A 19037-nucleotide genomic window follows, 5' to 3' on the forward strand; every position below is an offset into this window, starting at 1 on the left:
GGTGCCACTAGGCCTGAGTAAACCAAAGTTGTGACTTTGGGCCTGAAGTGAACCAAAGTTCTTACATGCTGTGAACTTTAACCAGCCTAAGATGCTAACAGACTGTAAGCAAAATGTGTAGCTGTCAGCAATCTCCGCTTGCAAATGTAGGAGTTTGAAACAGCAGAAGCGGCGGGGAGGAGGGGTAGAGGGGGAAGGAAAATCTGTATGCGTTTGTTCTGTCAAGGCCACAGATAAGCTTGTGCATGAGAACCTTTTATAACACACTGAAATGTAATGCCTAATGTAGTTGCTGCTGGGAAGGGAGGGGTGAGGGGGAAAACCGAACAAAAGGCTCACACAAACAAGGGGGGTATAAATGTTGGGACCCCGCCTGTGAGCGGGCGTGCAGGATTTGAGAATGCTTTTCTCCCTGGCACCTTTCTTTGTGCACAAATAAATCTGGTTTTGCTTCTCCACCCTGGTGTGATAATTAGTGCGACGCACACCGGGCAACGAACCCTGCTGTTGCTCCGCCTCGGGCTCTTTGAGCCAGCAACATCCTCATCCTCCAACCCCCACATAATTGGTATATAACAATTCTAGCTACCTACCTGATTATTTGGCCTCCATCCCCATAGTATCTGAGTGCCTCCCAATGTGAAAAAGAAACTAAAAGAAAAGAAAAGTTACAACAGAGAGGCCAACGATTAAGTTGGTCATTGAGACCCAACTAATCCCCCACACTTAGAGGTGATCCCATGAGAACTTGAGCAAGGCACATTGTGCCTCTTCCTATATTGAAATTAATAGTGCTGTTCCTTCATATAGTAAAAAAGGGTAAGCTTACTGCCCACATGCTGGCTGCAGTAAGAAGGACCAGGTTCAATTTTCTAGGAGTTCTTTCTGAATACTTACACATGCATAAGCCGTCAACACCCAAAAAACATGGGAAACTATATATATATCACCCTGGGTGACCTTGATGGTCAATACTTCCCACTAATAAGCACTGAGTCTAATGATTTAAAACAATGAGAACTTTATTAGGGGTACGGGAGACAACAGAATTAATTTGGGAAAGCCAGTAATTAATAAATTAACAATATCTATTAAGTAAGATTCCCCTCCCCTTTGTGTGTTTTAATAATAGTCCGAACCTCAGTCTATCTCTTGCAATTGTGAATGGCTAAAGCATTTTAGTCACTTCCCTCATCCCCAACTTCCCAACTCAACAGTTTGTTGGCCAAGGTTGCTGGAGTCCAAGAATTCTAGCAGGTCATTCTCTAGCCCCAAAGGGAAGAGCTGGCTAGCGTTCTTAAGGGCTCTCTACCACCCAATCCAGCTGAAGTTATTTCAGCTTTCATTGTTGGGTATGAAGACCTGCACCAGAGTCTCTGCTCTTTACAGCTTCAGTCCAAGGTACCTCAGCACCACCATCTGTTTCAGCTCTGGTTGTTGCCTTGAAGCCATCTGCTCTCGAGACTACCTCTGTGCTGAGCCTTCAGAAAAGGATCAGTAGTATATAGAACCCTTAACAGAGTTCTCATCATCAGAGAGAAACTCTCCATGGAAGACAGAAATCTATCTTTTCTGTTAGGTCTGTCCAGGCTCCCTTCCCTATGAGTGCCTAACTATGGTCTAGTCAGGGTGACCCCTTGCTCCAGGCATATTTCTTGCAGTTCTTCCATTTTCCAACAAGAATAATAGTGTTTTATTTCCCAAAACACAAAACTTAACTGTATTTTAACTAAAATGCCCCAACTTGTCACATAACCAAAATGCAAATGAGGTTGGCCTATTCATTTTGTGTTCTCAAGCATCTGTGGGCCACTCTTCTCCTTATTCACCAGCTGGTGTCAATAGTAAAGTCCCCACTCTCTAGGGCTTCAGACATGAGGCTTACATCTGGAAGGACATAGGCAGCAAAACCAATAGTATTAGGTGTGACTTGGGGAAGCCAGGGGGAGAATGGCCTTAGAAAAGGGAGTCAGAACCTTCAGAAGTTCCCTGAGATCTTTAAAGGATTATCCATACTCAAAGGGGAAACAGCAAAACATTTAAAACCAATATTCATGTCCCTTACAAACACCATCAATGCAAAATGATGGAGGCATTATTAGAGAATTCTCCCCTCTGATGTGTATTTAAAAACATTCTTTATTAGTGCTAAAATAGGGGATCCCTTAAGAAGCAGGCACACTGACCTGGCAACTAAATATTAGTTACACAAATGCACATACATATTGCAGTTGTCTGTTTAGACTACAGATTTCTTGTACAGAAAGACATGCAGGCCACAAGAAGCAGGGGGTCTCTCAATGAAATGAATATACAGCAGGTTTAAAACAAACAAAAGGAAGCACTTCTTCACACAACACACAGTCAATCTGTGTAACTTGTTGCCAGAGGATGTTAGGGGAAGACCAAGGCAGGCTTCAAAAAAGAATTAGATAAGTTTATAGAGGATAGGTCCATCAATGGCTATTTGCCATGATGGTTAGGGATGCAACCCTGTGTTCCTACACCTCTGACTTACAGATGCTGGGAGTGGACAAATGGGAGAGTGCTACCAGGCCACTGGGATAGGCCTTTAATATCTTCAATCAGGAAATGTTGGCTGTACAACTTGAAAAAGTTTGGATTAAGTTCTGAGGGCACCTTTTTAAAAAAAATGACCAAAAATTATCCATAGTTGTGAGTATCAGACACCTCAGAGTCTATTTTTGGGACATGCAACAGCAGGATTGTATTTGGAGCCTATTTCCTTTGGCATCGAAGTGCCATGGCTAGGAACAGCATCTGTAAAACAGGGTAAGAGGGGCAGGGAAGCAAAGGGAAGGGGGCAAGGATGAGGCTGTAAACTGCATCCCTCTCCCACCCTCCCAGATCTCCCATTACCTTTATGGATATATAGAGCATCAGGGAATAGCCTGGATAATTCTGCTGCTCTCCATATGCATCTCTCATTCATTTTACAAGTTTGACTTCAGTTTATTTAGATTATTGTTTACCAGTATTTCAGTTTATTATGCTGAATATCTGTTAATCCAAGGAATGGCCTAATGATCACGGGTAAAATCTAATCTGAAGGACACTAGCTGCCAGCAGCCCAATGATGTTCATGGATATTGCAGCTATGAATAAAAATACAAATTGAGCATTAAGGGTTAGAAGCTCAGAGGCATTGACCACAACATGCAGAAAGGTTCTAGAGCCAGATCATTCCTAAATGATCATCCAAATCATTCCCACACCAATTTAAATATCACAGAGCAAAATGACATCTTTTCCTAAGCAGGTAACAGTGACATTGAGGTGCAAATATATGCTGGTTATTCAAATATAAACAAATTCAGTGAACACATGTACTTGACTCATCTGCTCCTGAACTCTCCTTCCCAGCTGCAAAACATAACCCCTGCAATCTCCCTAGTTTTCCTCAGCCCCCAGTGAATGCTGGGATCCCTTGCTTCCTTCCAGTGGGTGAAGAGCCTCGCTGGATACCTCTTCCCAGCCACCAGCATCTGCATGATGCAAGAAGCTCCCTGGATTCCACACTTTATCTCTGTCCACAGCCTGCGCTCCCAGCATACACTCATCCCCTGCTGTTTGCTGACTTCAGACAGAAGTTGGGAACCACACGAGATGAGGAAGGGGATAAGCCGGAAGAGAGCCAATGGAAGTGGGGGAGGGATAGCTCAGTGGTTTGAGCATTGGCCTGCTAAACCCAGGGTTATGAGTTCAATCCTTGAGGGGGCCATTTGGGGATTGGTCCTGCTTTGAGCAGGGGGTTGGACTAGATGATCTCCTGAGGTCCCTTCCAACCCTAATAATCTATGATTCTAAGTAGGAGCATTCCATCACGATGAACAGATTGGATTCACTATCCAGGAGTCCCAACACTGCTCTGTCTCCCAAGGTCCAAAAACTGTCCCTCCTCCACAGCACAGAAACCCAGTGTCTATGTCATGGAACTTGGGAATTGTCCAGTCCATAAAGATCAGACAGCACCTTACAATTTATATGAAAGAGGAAGAGATAGATGAAAATCAGTCTCACATACATCAAAAAATGCTGGCTCACCTGCCCCAGAGCACTGTGGTGATTGCATCCCTTCAAGAGAATCTATGTATTCACTCCCCAGCCATTCTGCATAGGTTGTTTTCTCTCCTACTGGTACAATCTTAATGGTGGAATCTTTAAAGATCAAATCTGTTCCTAGGAAATCTGAGGAATCAAACATTTTGAATCCATTTCCATTGCTGTCATTTCCAAAAAAATCCTGAAAGCAATGCGGAGTTTCCATTAGTATCAGAGTTTGTATTATATAGCCAGTGCTATATTCATCTTTAGCAGCATACATAACACAGTGGAAACTAACCCTCCCCATTGCTCAGAAGCTCACAGACAAACAATTCTAACTTCAGATTATTTGCCCTTTATATTATCATAAGTTTTTAAAATCAATTTGGAGTAACCTTTTGTGTTAGTTAAAGGAGCCCAATAGAATATTCCAGTTAAGGGTGAAAAGCTTCTTCAGTGTCAAGCCCATTCAGTGCTTGGCCAGTCTGCTGAGACTCCCAATATTGCAGCCAATTAGCAAGATATTTTCTGTGATCGTTATGGCATAACTTGAACCTTTTTTCCGTTTGGAACTCCCACTGTAGTTGGCGTTCACATCCAGCCATCTATTTAAAATGTAATACATAAGGGCCAAATTCTGCTCTCTGGTTCAGTGTCAAAGTGAAGGCAGCAGTTAAAAATAAAATAAAATAAAACAAATGGGGAAAAAGGTATATAGACAGAAAATTGGAAGTTATGAAGTATATAAATTTGTTAAAGAAAGCTAAAAACATCAGAAAAAACCCATGGCGGGCAGTGACAACGAAAACAAGGAGTTTTTAAAGAATATTAGAACAAAAGAAATCCTAACGATGTTATAGGACCATTACTAGTATCTTAGTAATGGAGAAGGCTCCATTGTTAAACATGATGAATTCAAATCAACTTTCTTCCTCCTTCTCTTCCTCCTCTGTGTTTCCAGGGTGCTAGCAGGGGGAACACGGAAAGTCCAGGCAAGAGAGTCTCCATATTCTTAGTTCCTGTGTGGGGCATCACAGCAGCCCTCGGTAGCCAGTATCAGGGAAAGCCCTGCTCAGCTACTGCATTCCTGGGCTGGCACATGCTCAGTGAAGACAGAGAATTTAGCTGCCAAACTAACATATCACTACAGAGTACATGCACACTGAGATTTTCATAAGCTTGTAACTCAGCCATAGTTGGACAAATTTCCAGGGGGCTTGCAAAAGGCACATCCCAAAAGGTGACCCCCCCTTGCCAAATTTCAAGTCCCTGCTCCAAAGCATGGAGTCATTAGCAGTCAACAACATGGTGTTTTATTAACATGAGCAAAACAATGTATTTTCCTCTAATCTCGTGCTCAGAAACACTTGAACCATTTTAGCTGAAACTTTCTCTAAACATTCATCCTGAAGCAGACATCCAGCATAGAAAATTTTAGTCCCAGTTGTTTAAGTTTAATAAAGTTATAAGCAACTGAAAACAGAGTCTTATAATGGAAAGTGTTGGGCAGCCTTAAGTTTAGGTGTCAGTATCTGCACCACCAATAATAAACTGAATAGTGTGAAGGGGGGTGGTTTGTTTTTTTTTTGGAGAGTTTGCTACTAAGTCCTGGAAGGCATTATGTTTTCAAAAGTCTTCTATATAATTACAATAATTTATCATACATGCTCTTTTTGGGGGGGAGGGATAGCTCAGTGGTTTGAGCACTGGCCTGCTAAACCCAGGGTTGAGAGTTCAATCCTTGAGGAGGCCACTTAGGAATCTGGGGCAAAAATTGGTCCTGCCTAGTGAAGGCAGGGGGCTGGACTCAATGACCTTTCAAGGTCCCTTCCAGTTCTAGGAGATTGGTATATCTCCAATTATTACCTTTTTTTCTTGTGTAGCTGTTGCATTTCTATTATGAATTTAGGAAGCCTTCAGGATAAACAAGTATTATGGTTGTGTGCATTTTATTTTATATTTTTAAATTAGGAGCATTCCTTAGGCTTTTGGAAATTTGCCATTGCAGCCTGGATTGGACCAAGTTTGGATACCCGTGCTCATAATGAGCTGAGAATGGCCACTTCATCAGGTGAACTAATTGTAAATTATACCTGAGCTTTGTCCAGTAGTCCATATACAGCAAAAATGTTGGTGTCTGGGTGGACCATGACAACCTGGGCAGGCACCTGAGCCAAGTGACAATGAGAAAACTGAGTGATTTCAGCACGGGCTGCATTTGGACACAGTAACTGGAAGTCACTGGACTGAAGGTGAAGAGCCCAGGAATCAGCATTGTTACCTGAAAAAGGAAACTCGCCATTGTGACTCACTGAATGCTTCAGAATAAAGAGGACAACAAAAATAATGAGTTGTAATAAAAAGGTATTTAAAAACTAAATACCATCAGTGTTCTCAAAAACTGTTGAGTGCTTGACAAAGGCCACATCACCAGAATCCTCCATCAGACACCTTAAAATAAATGACAGATAAAATTCAATGCAATACAATGCAGTGACATACAAACTCAATACAGTGCAATGTAATCAATGCATCTTTAGTTTGTATAGTATCTTTCATAAAAACTGTCTACCAAAATATTTCATAAGATTAGGATCTGATCTAGCATATATTACTCGTAAAAGTGACCTTACTGACTTCACTACTTATGTGCTTCTTGTACATGGTAGGTTGCAGGGCTGCTATTAGCAGGTCAGGCTGCTGTATCAGTTATGCAAGACAAAAACTTCCTCCTCAGAGGGATACACACCAGATGTGTTCACTATAAGATCCCTTAATGTTCTGCTAAGTATGACTGAGGGTCACTTAAATAAAATGTTACACATAGCACCACCTACTGGTTGAATAGTAGAATACAAAAAGAACAGGAGTACTTGTCGCACCTTAAAAAGAACAGGAGTACTTGTGGCACCTTAAAGACTAACCAATTTATTTTAGCATGAGCTTTCGTGAGCTGCAGCTCACTTCTTCGGATGCATAGAATGGAACATACAGACAGGAGATATTTATACATACAGAGAACATGAAAAGGTGGAAGTATGCATACCAACAGGAAGAGTCTAATCAATTGAGATGAGCTATCATCGGCAGGAGGAAAAAAAACTTTTTGAAGTGATAATTAAGATGGCCCATAGAAGGTGTGAGGAGAACTTAACATAGGGAAATAGATTCAATTAGTGTAATGACCCAACCATTCCCAGTCTCTGTTTAGGCCACAGTTAATAGTATCTAGTTTGCATATTAATTCGAGTTCAGCAGTTTCTCTTTGGAGTCTGTTTTTGAAGGTTTTTTGTTGCAAAATTGCCACCTTCAAGTCTGTCACTGAGTGGTTAGAGAGGTTGAAGTGTTCTCCCACTGGTTTTTGAATGTTATGATTCCTGATGTCAGATTTGTGTCCATTTATTCTTTTGCATAGAGACTGTCCGGTTTGGCCAATGTACATGGCAGAAGGGCATTGCTGGCACATGATGGCATATGTCACGTTGGTAGATGTGCAGGTGTACAAGCCCCTGATGGTGTGTCTGATGTGATTAGGTCCTATGATGGTGTCACTTGAATGGATATGTGGACAGAGCTGGCATCGGGCTTTGTTGCAAGGTTAGGTTCCTGGGTTAGTGTTTATGTTGTATGGTGTGCAGTTGCAGGTGAGTATTTGCTTCAGGTTGGGAGGCTGTCTATAAGCGAGGACTGGTCTGTCTCCCAAGATCTGTGAGAGTGAGGGATCATCTTTAAGGATAGGTTGTAAATCTTTGATGATGCGCTGGAGAGGTTTTAGTTGGGGGCTGTAGGTGATGGCTAGTGGCATTCTGTTATTTTCTTTTTTAGGCCTGTCCTGTAGTAGGTGGCTTCTGGGTGCTCTTCTGGCTCTGTCAATCTGTTTTTTCACTTCAGCAGGTGGGTATTGTAGTTTTAAGAATGCTTGATAGAGATCTTGTAGGTGTTTATCTCTGTCTGAGGGATTGGAGCAAATACGGTTGTATCTTAGAGCCTGGCTGTAGACAATGGATCGTGTGGTGTGTCCGGGATGGAAGCTGGAGGCATGTAAGTAAGTATAGCGGTCAGTGGGTTTCCGGTATAGGGTGGTATTTATGTGGCCATCGTTTATTAGCACAGTAGTGTCTAGGAAATGGACCGCTTGTGTGGATTGGTCTAGGCTGAGGTTGATGGTGGGATGGAAATTGTTAAAATCACGGTGGAATTCCTCGAGGGCTCCTTTTCCATGAGTCCAGATGATGAAGATGTCATCAATGTAGCGCAAGTAGAGTAGGGGCATTAGGGAACGAGAGCTAAGGAAGCGTTGTTCTAAGTCAGCCATAAAGATGTTGGCATACTGAGGGGCCATGCGGGTACCCATAGCAGTGCCACTGACTTGAAGATATATATTGTCCCCAAATGTGAAATAGTTGTGGGTGAGGACAAAGTCACAAAGTTCAGCCACCAGGTTAGCCGTGATATTATCGGGGATACTGTTCCTGATGGCTTGTAGTCCATCTTTGTGTGGAATGTTGGTGTAGAGGGCTTCCACATCCATAGTGGCCAGAATGGTGTTTTCTGGAAGATCACCGATGGATTGTAGTTTCCTCAGGAAGTCAGTGGTGTCTCGAAGATAGCTGGGAGTGCTGGTAGCATAGGGCCTGAGGAGAGAGTCCACATAGCCAGACAATCCTGCTGTTAAAGTGCCAATGCTTGAGATGATGGGGCGTCCAGGATTTCCAGGTTTATGGATCTTGGGTAGCAAATAGAATACACCTGGTCGGGGTTCTAGGCATGTGTCTGTATAGATCTGTTCCTGTGCTTTCTCAGGGTGTTTTTTGATCAGATGGTGTAGTTTCTTTTGGTAATCATCAGTGGGATCAGAGGGTAATGGCTTGTAGAATGTGGAGTTAGAGAGCTGCCTGGCAGCCTCTTGTTCATATTCCGACCTATTCATGATGATAACAGCACCTCCTTTGTCAGCCTGTTTGATTATGATGTCAGAGTTGTTCTTGAGGCTGTTGATGGCATTGTGTTCAGCACGGCTTAGGTTATGGGGCAAGTGATGTCGCACCTTAGAGACTTAACACATTTATTTGAGCATAAGCTGTAGCCCAGAAATCTTATGCTCAAATAAATTTGTTAGTCTTTAAGGTGCCACAAGTACTCCTGTTCTTTTTGCGGATACACACTAACACGGCGGCTGCTACTCTGAAACCTAGTAGAATACAGTTTAGCAGTCCGTTTCATCGCCTCCTTTAACTTCTCTTATCATTTACAAAATTTACACTATCATGCTGTCTTTGAAGTTCAGTCTGTAACATGTCTCTGAATCATATTGGTTTTCTAACTACACAACCCCAACACATAACAACTTTGTCATCTAGTTGTCGGTTGTTTGGAAGTCTTGAGTCATCATCTTCTTGCTCTGCATCCCATCAGTAGAGTTTGCTCTGTTGACTGTATTTTCTGAAGAGCAAATTGTAGATGTTGGTGGATTCTATTGAATTTTCCAAGGTTGGTCTCGATCACATGTGGCCTGGGTGCTGAATTCTTTTTCTTTATGACAGCTGGAGTGTGACTCTTTCATTTGGGGAGGCTTATGTGAGTGACGGCAGCTCCCTCTGTCCCAAGACCCTGCCCCTGCTTGGCCTGTTCCCCGAAGGCGTTCCCCCATGTCACCTTTTTCCACCCTGCCTCTTCCCCCGAGGCCCTGTCCTCGCTCCATCTCTTCCCACCCCCTCACTCCACCTCTCCCCACAAAGTCCCCCGCCCACCGCTCACTCCTCTGCATCCCTTCCCCGCCCATCACTTTTAAAAGTGGGAAGGCTATGCCCTCCCACCTTTTTCCTGCCTTAAGGATGAGCAATGGGTGGAGAGGAACAAGTGGCAGGTGGGAGAGTCTTGGGGGAAGAGGCAGAGCGGTGGAGGGAAGAGGCAGAACGAAGGAGGGGGCTTTAGGGGGCAAGAAGCGGTGTGGGAGAGGGGCTTCATGGGCAGAGGCTGAGCAGCAGCAGGGCCTCGGGGAGGAGCAGGGGTGGAGCACAGGTGGGGACACAGTCCAGGAACCGGTGCCCCTCCTACTTCTAGGGTGCTTCTGATGGCAGTGCTCCAAAGGCAGCGGGACGGCACGCCTCCAAAGGGAGGTGACCTGTGCTACATCTGGGATTTCTTGCTTCCTGCATGGCCAGCCTTTTTTGGGGAGGCAAACCTCCCAGCCTCTTATACATGCTGCCCATGCAGCTGGAAGTGGCCAAACTTTTTCTTCATCCAATTTGATACAAATGGAGTCACCAGGTTCTAGACACTGCTTTTTTCTAACTGAGTGTCATCCATTGTAAAAGCGTTCGTAAGCTCTTTTTGCCTTTTCATCTAATATGGCTACTTTCTTCATATCTGTCCACTTTGGAGATAGATTCTTTTGAAAAGAATTCTTTCGTACTTCTGAACTCTCTTACCCCCAGGAGCTGTGCTTGTCTAAATTGACCAATATATGCTGGTTAGCATATATCTACCTCTATATATAAAACAATCAATATTTATATTTATCTAGCTCATATTAATATGTGTTATCAAGACCATGTATGCAGTAGTGTAGCTAGGGGGGAGCGGGGCAGCGGCCGCTTCCCCACCGAGCACAAGTGGCGCCTTTTACTCACCCGGGAGCGAAAAAAAAAGGTGCCACCCGCTGCAGTGCTTTTACTGACAGAGCGGTGCTCCGGGTCTTCGGTGGTACTTCAGCGGTGGGCCCTTCACTAGCTCCGGGTGTCTTCAGCAGCACTGAAGCTTCATTGCTGAAATGCTACTGAAGATCTGCGGAGCGAGTGAAGGTCCTGCCGCTGAAGACCCGGAGCTCCGCCCCCTCAGTAAAAGTGCCACTGCGGGTGGTGCCTTATTTTTTCCCGCTCCCCTTGTTCCCTCCACCTGGCTACACCACTGCCCAAATATTATAGCAGTTCTATAGCCTAAATTGGCCTATACCTTTACTATAACCCTATTCACTCATGCTAAATAGCCCATAACACCTTGCATTAGCTGAAATAAGCTTTGGTGTAAATAGATAAGAAAGCTGTCAATATCAGGACATATGAGGTATTTTACCATAGCAAAAGGTAGCGAGTTAGTCTCTCAGGCCAGTACTGGAATATCCCAAAGGAAGAGGACAAGACATAATGGTTGTTCTACCTTGGTACAAACCTAGAAAATATCTTCATGGACCAGTACCTGGAGTGCTAGTATCCAAAACAAAGATAAGGACAGGAACAGGACATGTTAAGGAACTAGAACAAATTGATTAGTTGAATTTTAGTGACATGTAAAGAAATATGTAATTTGTAAAATTATCGTACAAATACAATCAGCTGAAATGTGTAACTTTGGGAGCACACCTTTTCATAAGGTGAATGTAACAACGCTACATGAGATGGTTTCCTGGAGACTGGTATTGTATAGAGCCTTTTTCCTGTGCTCTCTTATTATAAGTTCATACCAATAAATTTGTCTGACATTGGTTATTTTGGTTTCCTGAGACTATTTCATGATTAAACAAAGTGCGGTCAAGCAATTGACTATACATTTTATCAATAACCATATCCAGTAGCTGCTATTGGTATTGATCTATAACTCAAAAGAGCAAGCAATGACTCTTCCTGCTGTAGGATTTTCTTGGCTGTCTGTACAGCTCTCTCAGCCTCTCCACACACTTGTAGGTAATGTAGGCTGCTAGTAATATGATCAAAATCATATTTGGTTCAGAAAGATTTAATAGCTATTCTGTTCCATTTCCCCACTTTTTCCAGTCACTCCTTCTGAAGTCTGTCAATCCTACATGCTCATGATTCTCTTAGGTTATGTCTACAGTACCCGCCAGATCTATTGGGGATCGATTTATCGCATCTAGTGTAGACGCGATAAAATCAATCCCCGATCGCTCTGCCGCTGACTCTGGAACTCCACCACAGCACGGGGAAGTGGCAGCGGTCGACTCGCTGCCGTCCTCACAGCCAGATAAATCGACCTAAGATACGCCGACTTCAGCTACGCTAGTCGCGTAACTGAAGTTGTGTATCTTAGGTCGACTCCCCCCAACCACCCCAGTGTAGACCTAGCCTTTACAGAAAATGTTCCCCATAATATAAATCCCAGGTACAGCCTTTACTACTATCAGATCATGACCTTGACTTTCCCCCAAATGTTGTAGCATGAACCTTTTAAATACCTATACACTGTATTCAAGTCTTTCCCATAACTCTTAGGCTAAACATATTCACTTCTTGAAATGCTTCCTCATAAAAAATGTTGTGATTCCCCACATAAGACTTGAGCAGAGGCAGATTACCACACAGGGCCCATGCCCAGGGGCCCCAGCCAATTTGGGGTTCCTGGAAAAAATCTCCCTTCATCTCAGCCCCAGAGCTGGAGGAGCTCTTGGGGGGACAGAGCTTCCCAGGTTTTGGGGCCAAAGCAGGGGATGGTGTGCACTGGAAAGGAGAGAGTGGCGGGGCAGGAGCAGAATGGGTTGGGGCCATGGGCAGGGCCTCAGGCAGAGGGGGTGGAATGGGGTGGGGCCACAAGCTGATGGAATGGGGCTATGGGTGGAATGGGGGTGGGGCCACAGAAGAAGGGGAGGAATAGGATGGGGCCATGGGTAGGGCCACAGGTGGAAGGGCTGGGATGGGGCCACGGTTCTAGTGCCAGTCCCCCTCCTCCCCCCACTTGCTCTGGCCCAGGATCCCAGGAGACCTTAATCCATCTCTAGACTTGAGACACCTTCACGGTGGTACATTATCTTAGAACAAATGGCACAGCTCAGCCACAATGGTATTTGTTGCTTATCATTTTGTTGATTGCTAAATGATTACCTGAAGCTATGAAGTGTGACAGAAGGTCTGGGGTCTGCCACTAATCTACATTCCATGGCAAGGGACAATTGCTTGGGTGGTTAAAAAGAAAAGAAGTTTGGATAAGCAGGATACAGCCGGACAAAATTATTTGTAAAAGGCTGTGCTTGAGTTCAATAGTTAGGCATTTGAAAGGCAGCTATTAGCTCCTGGAAGGTGGGAAAGCAAGTGCTTGCCATCCCTACTGTATGTGTATTTATCTTCAGAAAAGTGTTTTGGGAAAATAGGTTTAGAGCTGTGGTGGGGTGGGAGAGGTTTATAAGGGATCTAGGGTGAAGAAATGGGAAACAGCTATTGCTCTGGACACAGGAGCATGAGACTGATACATTTAACAGCAAAGGTGAGAGAAGGGAGTTGCTCTTTAGACATGTAAGAGCATTCTTTCTTCTCTAGCTAAGCTAGGGGGAAAAAACCTCTCTGGGCTTAGGCTGAGTATCCAAATGAGGTATGTTATGAAAACCATTTATTTTATTTCTCTTTATTTGTCATAAATCCTGTTTTAAGGCAGCTACTTATAGCCTCAGACTTTAAGGCCAGAAGGGACCATCATGATCATCTAGTCTGACCTGCACAACAAAGGCCACAGAACCTCACCCACCCACTCCTGTAATAGACCAATAATCTCTGGCTGAGTTACTGAAGTGCTCAAATCATGATTTAAAGACTTCAAATTACAGAGAATCCACAATTTACACTAGTTTAAACCTGCAAGTGACCTGTCCCCATGCTGCAGAGTAAGTCAAAAAACCTCAGTGTCTCTGCCAATCTGAGCTGGTAAAAATTCCTTCCTAACCCCAAATATGGTGATCAGTTGGACCCTGAGCATTTGCGCAGCACCCAAAAGCCACACACCAGGAAAGAATAGGTGTACTTGTGGCACGTTAGAGACTAACAAATTTATTTGAGCATAAGCTTTTGTGGGCTACAGCCCACTTCATCAGATGCATAGAATGGAACATATAGTGAAAAGCTATATATACATACAGAGAACATGAAAAGGTGTCAGTAGCCATACCAACTGTAAGAGGCTAATTAATTAAGATGAGCTATTATCAGCAGGAGAAAAAAAACTTTTGTAGTGATAATCAAGATGGCTCATTTTAGACAGTTGTCAAGAAGGTGTGAGGATACTTAACATGGGGAAATAGATTCCGTATGTAGCCCATGAAAGCTTATGGCCAAATAAATTTGTTAATCTCTCAGGTGCCACAAGTACTCTTCTTCTTTTTGTGGATACAGACTAACACGGCTGCTACTCTGACACCAGGAAAGAATTCTCTGTAGTAACTCAGAGCCCTTTCCGTTTAGTATCCCATCACTGGTACTGGGGATATTTGCTACTAGCAGTCCCAGATTGGCTTTATACCATTTGTAGCGGGGTGGTCACCCACTCCAGCCCTGGAAGGGTTAAAGCCAGCCCTGGGAAAGGGCTGAGACTGTGAAGCAAAGCTTGGGCTGACTGGGGAAGGCAGTAACAGCTGGGGCCATGCCCCAATCAGGCCCAGCTGGTCCTTATAAGAGGCTGCAAGCCAGAAGCCCAAACAGTCTCTCTCTGCCTTCGGGGCTGGGGCTGGCGCTGGCGCTTGCTGCTGGGAAACTCAGGGTGCCTAGAGTGAAGCAGGGCTAGGGGAAGGCCAGAAGAGCTGGGGAGCTCCAGCCTGGAAACCCCCCAGGCTGCAGGCCTAGTATAAGGCCAAATAGGTATTGGGGTTGCAGGGGGCAGCCCAAGGGCAGAGAAAGGCAACAGGCCCAAACCCTCCTTGCCAGTGATGAGTGGCTTATACTGCAGTCTGCCCCAGGGAATGGGAGCTAGTTGGTGACTGGCAGTAGCCTACAACTGCGGTGAGGTGGGCATAGAGGGTGGGGGTTCCCTGGGGAGGGGAGACCCTGAGATTGAGGGGTGTACAGCCAGGGGGCAGCACCCAGTGAAAGGGTCAACCAGAGTGCAGGGAGGGACAGGGGGCCAAGTGGCAGTGGGACACCGGCCTGCAGAGGGCGCTCCAAGGCTGGCAGAGCTAACGCCCAGAAGAGACCAGCAGGAGGGGCTGCAGGGGTGAGTTCCACATTCCTACACCATTGTAGCCAGTCTCATCATACCATCCCCATACACTTATCAAGCTCAATCTTGAAGCCAGTTAGGCAAAGGTTTCTAACCATCCAAGGAGTGAAATTCTGGAACAGCCTTCCCAAGGGCGCAGTGGGGGCAAAAAACCTAATTTCAAACCTAGACTTGTTGATGGCCTGTTTACATCCATTTGTCCACATAGTCTGCCTGAAATGAGAGCCAAATCTTCAAACCTTTTTGAAGAGGAACAGTATGAAGAAAGGCATTGTAAGCTGTGTACAGCCTTCCTGCCCTAAAAAAGTCCTGATAGGTTAGGGGTAGGGAGCATATCACACCCTGGCTTTTTGCCGTTGGCCTGCGTCCCATTGTGGGGGTGGTATGGCAGCTGGATATTGGCTACTGACCACCTGATAAGTGATCCCCCATTGAAGGGGAGGAATGTCACTGCAGAACAGAGACAGGGAATTAGCTGTCGGTCACCGGGTTGCTCTAGGTCAATCAAGCTGGCACAGGGAGAGGATTGGAAAGGTGCTGCTGCAGTGGCAGGCTGTTTCATTTTGTGGTAGGAGAAAGACATCAAAGGCGGGGACAGCTGAGAGCAACTGTGGGGAGTCGGGCAAGAGGCAGCAGCATTCGGCACCCCAATTTCCCAATGCAGCCCAGCATCTGTGACTTCAATAAAGTGCCAATTGGTACCCAGGATGGGGGGAAAAGCACTCTGGGTCAGTCTGCTTGAGCTTTTAATTGGGTTAGAAAGCATTAAGCACTGGGGGTTGTGTATACTGTACTATTGCTAGGAAATGTATAGATAGGGGTCTACTAATGGAATTTGCCTTGATTCTGAGTGAGAGTTGCCCTGCTTAGATAAGAGTTTTATTGTTGAGAGCAGTGTTGGTCCTGGGATTAACTCCTGCTTCTCAGAGGGAGGGTGTGTGTGTGTGTGCGCGCGTGCGCACAGGGATTTGGGTAGGGACAAGGGGAGATGGTATTCCCAGACTCAGTCTAGGATCTAACAGTTTTCCAGGAGTCCAATCCCCACCATCTCAATCAAAAAGGCATGGACAGAAGCAACTTCTTGCAGCAAGATGTGCTGCCCAGGGCTGTGATGGGTGCACACAAAGAGAGATGCTTAATGTACCAAAGAGGTGGTGTGTCAACTGAGACGTGGGTGATATGAAGTGGAAGCTTTTTGGTACATTTTTATTGCTGGACTTCTGGGAGAGATTTGTGGGACAAGTGCCATGTTAAACTTATTAGAGAGTCAAGGTGAGTGAGGTCATATCTTTTACCTGACCTCACCCACCTTGTCTCTCTAATATCCTGGGACCAACATGGCTACAGTTACATTGAATACAATAATGCCTCCTCATCTTTTGCAAAATAAGCATCCACGTTGCACAATGATTATGTTTGTTCATTACCTGAAGGCTCCACTGTAGCTATAATAACGTTCTTGGGTACTTGCATCACATTTATTCTTTCCACTATTATCTCCAATGCAAAGCTCACAGAGTTTTGATGGGTAACTGTCCATCTTGGCTGCAGGCACACAGCTAGCAGAGAAAAAGTCACTCACAGCTGGAAAGAGAAAGATCATAGAATATCAGGGTTGGAAGGGACCTCAGTAGGGCATCTAGTCCAACCCCCTGCTCAAAGCAGGACCAATCCCCAACTAAATCATCCCAGACAGGGCTTTGTCAAGCCTGACCTTAAAAAGCATGGAGAGGTGCGTGTCAGCCATTCACAAAACACCTAGATTACAATGTCATTTAATTATATGACAATGCAGGTTTCACTAAAAAGCCAGCAACATGCACATTATATTAGGTTTACTGGAAATGACTAATTATATCTTTCAAAACGTCTTCAAAATGCAGTCTAGATTGTTAGCTGGCAAGATAGGCCAAAGGACAGATTGGGTCAGATTCTGCAAGCGCACATGCTAAGTTTATAGCTGGTTAACCGGCGTACAAACTGCTTTGATTACAATAGGCACTTCAGCTGCATTTCTGAAAGTTGGTTTAAGACTTTGCATGTCCAGTTTGTTAAAACATGCAAATCAATTCAGTGCAAAACTGTGCTCTCTATGTAGAGAATACACCTGCACATTTAAAGAAGGCTACCTACAATATCAGGCCTGCCCACTTCTTTGTTCATTCATTTGCACACACATTATTAATTAAAAATGCAACCGCAGGGGTAAAACTCTACTTTGAGAACTACTCATTCTGGGCCGAAAGCCTGCAGACCTTGTTTAATCTTTACTCCAATAAGGTCTTGATTAAATAGAAAGTTTTCAGGATTTGGCCCATGCACAATCTGTACACCCAATTAAGTCATAACTTTTCAAATATTTAGCCCAGAAGTCTGTTCTTGCAGATCAGTACATATAGGTTGGAAAATACACCAGAACTGTGGGCCAAATTCTCCACCGACTTCCAGTAAATCCTGTCTGATCATATTGTCTTCAGTGGGGTTGCACAGAATTTGGCTCCATGTTTCGTCTTCATTCGAGACTTCCATAAAAAGTATAACAAAGAGCCTAATCCTGTAAGCCTTACTTACACAAGCAGCCCCATTGACAGCAATTATCCCCAGAGGTGCACACTGAGATATAGAGCATTTATGACACTGTGTAACCCATACCCTTTCAGATCATTGATGGTGAAAGCATTGGAAGTGTTCCATTTCACTAATGCCACAGCATAGTACATGTTGCTGTTGTCATCAGGTTGTTGGGAAGAAAAAAATAATTATGCCTTTTCCTGAGTGTCCTTATTGTTTCATGAAAACCCATTTAGTGGTACCAAGACCACTTAGAGAGGGAGATTAATGAGTCTGTTCTACAGCTTTAGTTAACAGCTATAGGGCATTTAGTTCATGCAGTAGAGGCTCATGTACTAAGGTCCATAGGCCCCAGGTTCAATCCCACCTGCTGATGACCAGGGTCTGTTAGTGTTAGGACTGCTTGCAGGAGAGGAGGGGCTGAAGGACTGAGGCCACATTGTTTTGTGGTGAGTCAACCATAAGATGAAATGGGGGGAAAAAAGATTTTTCTTTTCTACAAGAGGAATTTCTCAATGTGATGCACAGAGGTTTACATGCATCACTCCCATGAACCTTCCCAGGCATAACAGACCTAATCCTCAGGCATCAAGATAAGCATTTACTACCAATATGAAACACACTAGTATACTACAGAGCTACGAAACTTCTCTTGGGACTTTTCTTCCCTGAATAAAAAAGGCACAACCAAACTGTCACTGCATCCTCTGCTGTGTGGAAGCCTTACCTTGAGGAATGTTGCAGTCCATGGGCCTAATAAAGCCCCTTTTAATTAGAACACCAATAGGGATGTTCCATCCAGCCATTCTCCCATATCCTGTGTGGCAGGACTTTTTCCCTTTCAGATCATTGATGGTGAAAGCATTGGAATTGTTCCGTTTCACTAATGCCACAGCATAGTACATGTTGCTGTTGTCATCAGCTTGTTGGGAAGAAAAAAAGAATTATGCCTTTTTCCTGAGTGTCCTTATTGTTTCATGAAAACCTGATTGATATGTCAGATCAATTATATCTCATTTGCTGCTAAATTCCTAACTCATCCTGCACGAAGGTTATGAACCATGGAATGTCATTTTTCCTCCTTTCATTATAAATGTAATTCTTAATTAGTGTTTTACACTAACAATCTGACATTCATGTGGAGCCTTTCATTTATATAGATGTCTTTACTGCTGCCTTAATATAGAGATGGGTCTGAATTGCTTTTTCAAATGCCATGAAAATATTTCTATAAATTTTAGTTTTTAGGAATTTACCCCCCCACCACCACCACCTTTTTCCCCACTTTAATTTTGCAAAATCCTCCATTTGGGTCCTAAGCTACATGACGAAGCTGCTTTAAAAAGCACATTGCTTATACAGATTTGGAGGAAAAGCTCTAAACATTTTGCAGCTTTCCATAGGCTCACCTTGATGACAAATAACAACACTAGTCAGCCTTTCATCACTCTACTTTTGAAAAATATCAG

The 19037-nt window shown here is 44.1% G+C and overlaps 1 protein-coding gene across 1 annotated transcript in view; it reads right to left on the minus strand.

Moving 5' to 3' along the window:
- Nucleotides 1-1114: 1114 nt before the first annotated feature.
- MELTF (melanotransferrin) overlaps nucleotides 1115-19037 on the minus strand; it is a 64248-nt gene continuing 46325 nt past the window's right edge. The window contains exons 11-16 of the mRNA XM_039488961.1: nucleotides 18296-18490; nucleotides 16425-16581; nucleotides 6449-6516; nucleotides 6159-6346; nucleotides 4066-4264; nucleotides 1115-3116 (exon numbers count right to left, since the gene is read on the minus strand). Of these exons, the coding sequence (XP_039344895.1) occupies nucleotides 3049-3116; nucleotides 4066-4264; nucleotides 6159-6346; nucleotides 6449-6516; nucleotides 16425-16581; nucleotides 18296-18490 (875 nt within the window). The 3' untranslated portion in view covers nucleotides 1115-3048. The remainder of the gene's footprint in view (nucleotides 3117-4065; nucleotides 4265-6158; nucleotides 6347-6448; nucleotides 6517-16424; nucleotides 16582-18295; nucleotides 18491-19037) is intronic.

Source organism: Mauremys reevesii, linkage group 9 (genome assembly GCF_016161935.1).
Source record: "Mauremys reevesii isolate NIE-2019 linkage group 9, ASM1616193v1, whole genome shotgun sequence".
Lineage (NCBI taxonomy): Eukaryota > Metazoa > Chordata > Testudines > Geoemydidae > Mauremys > Mauremys reevesii.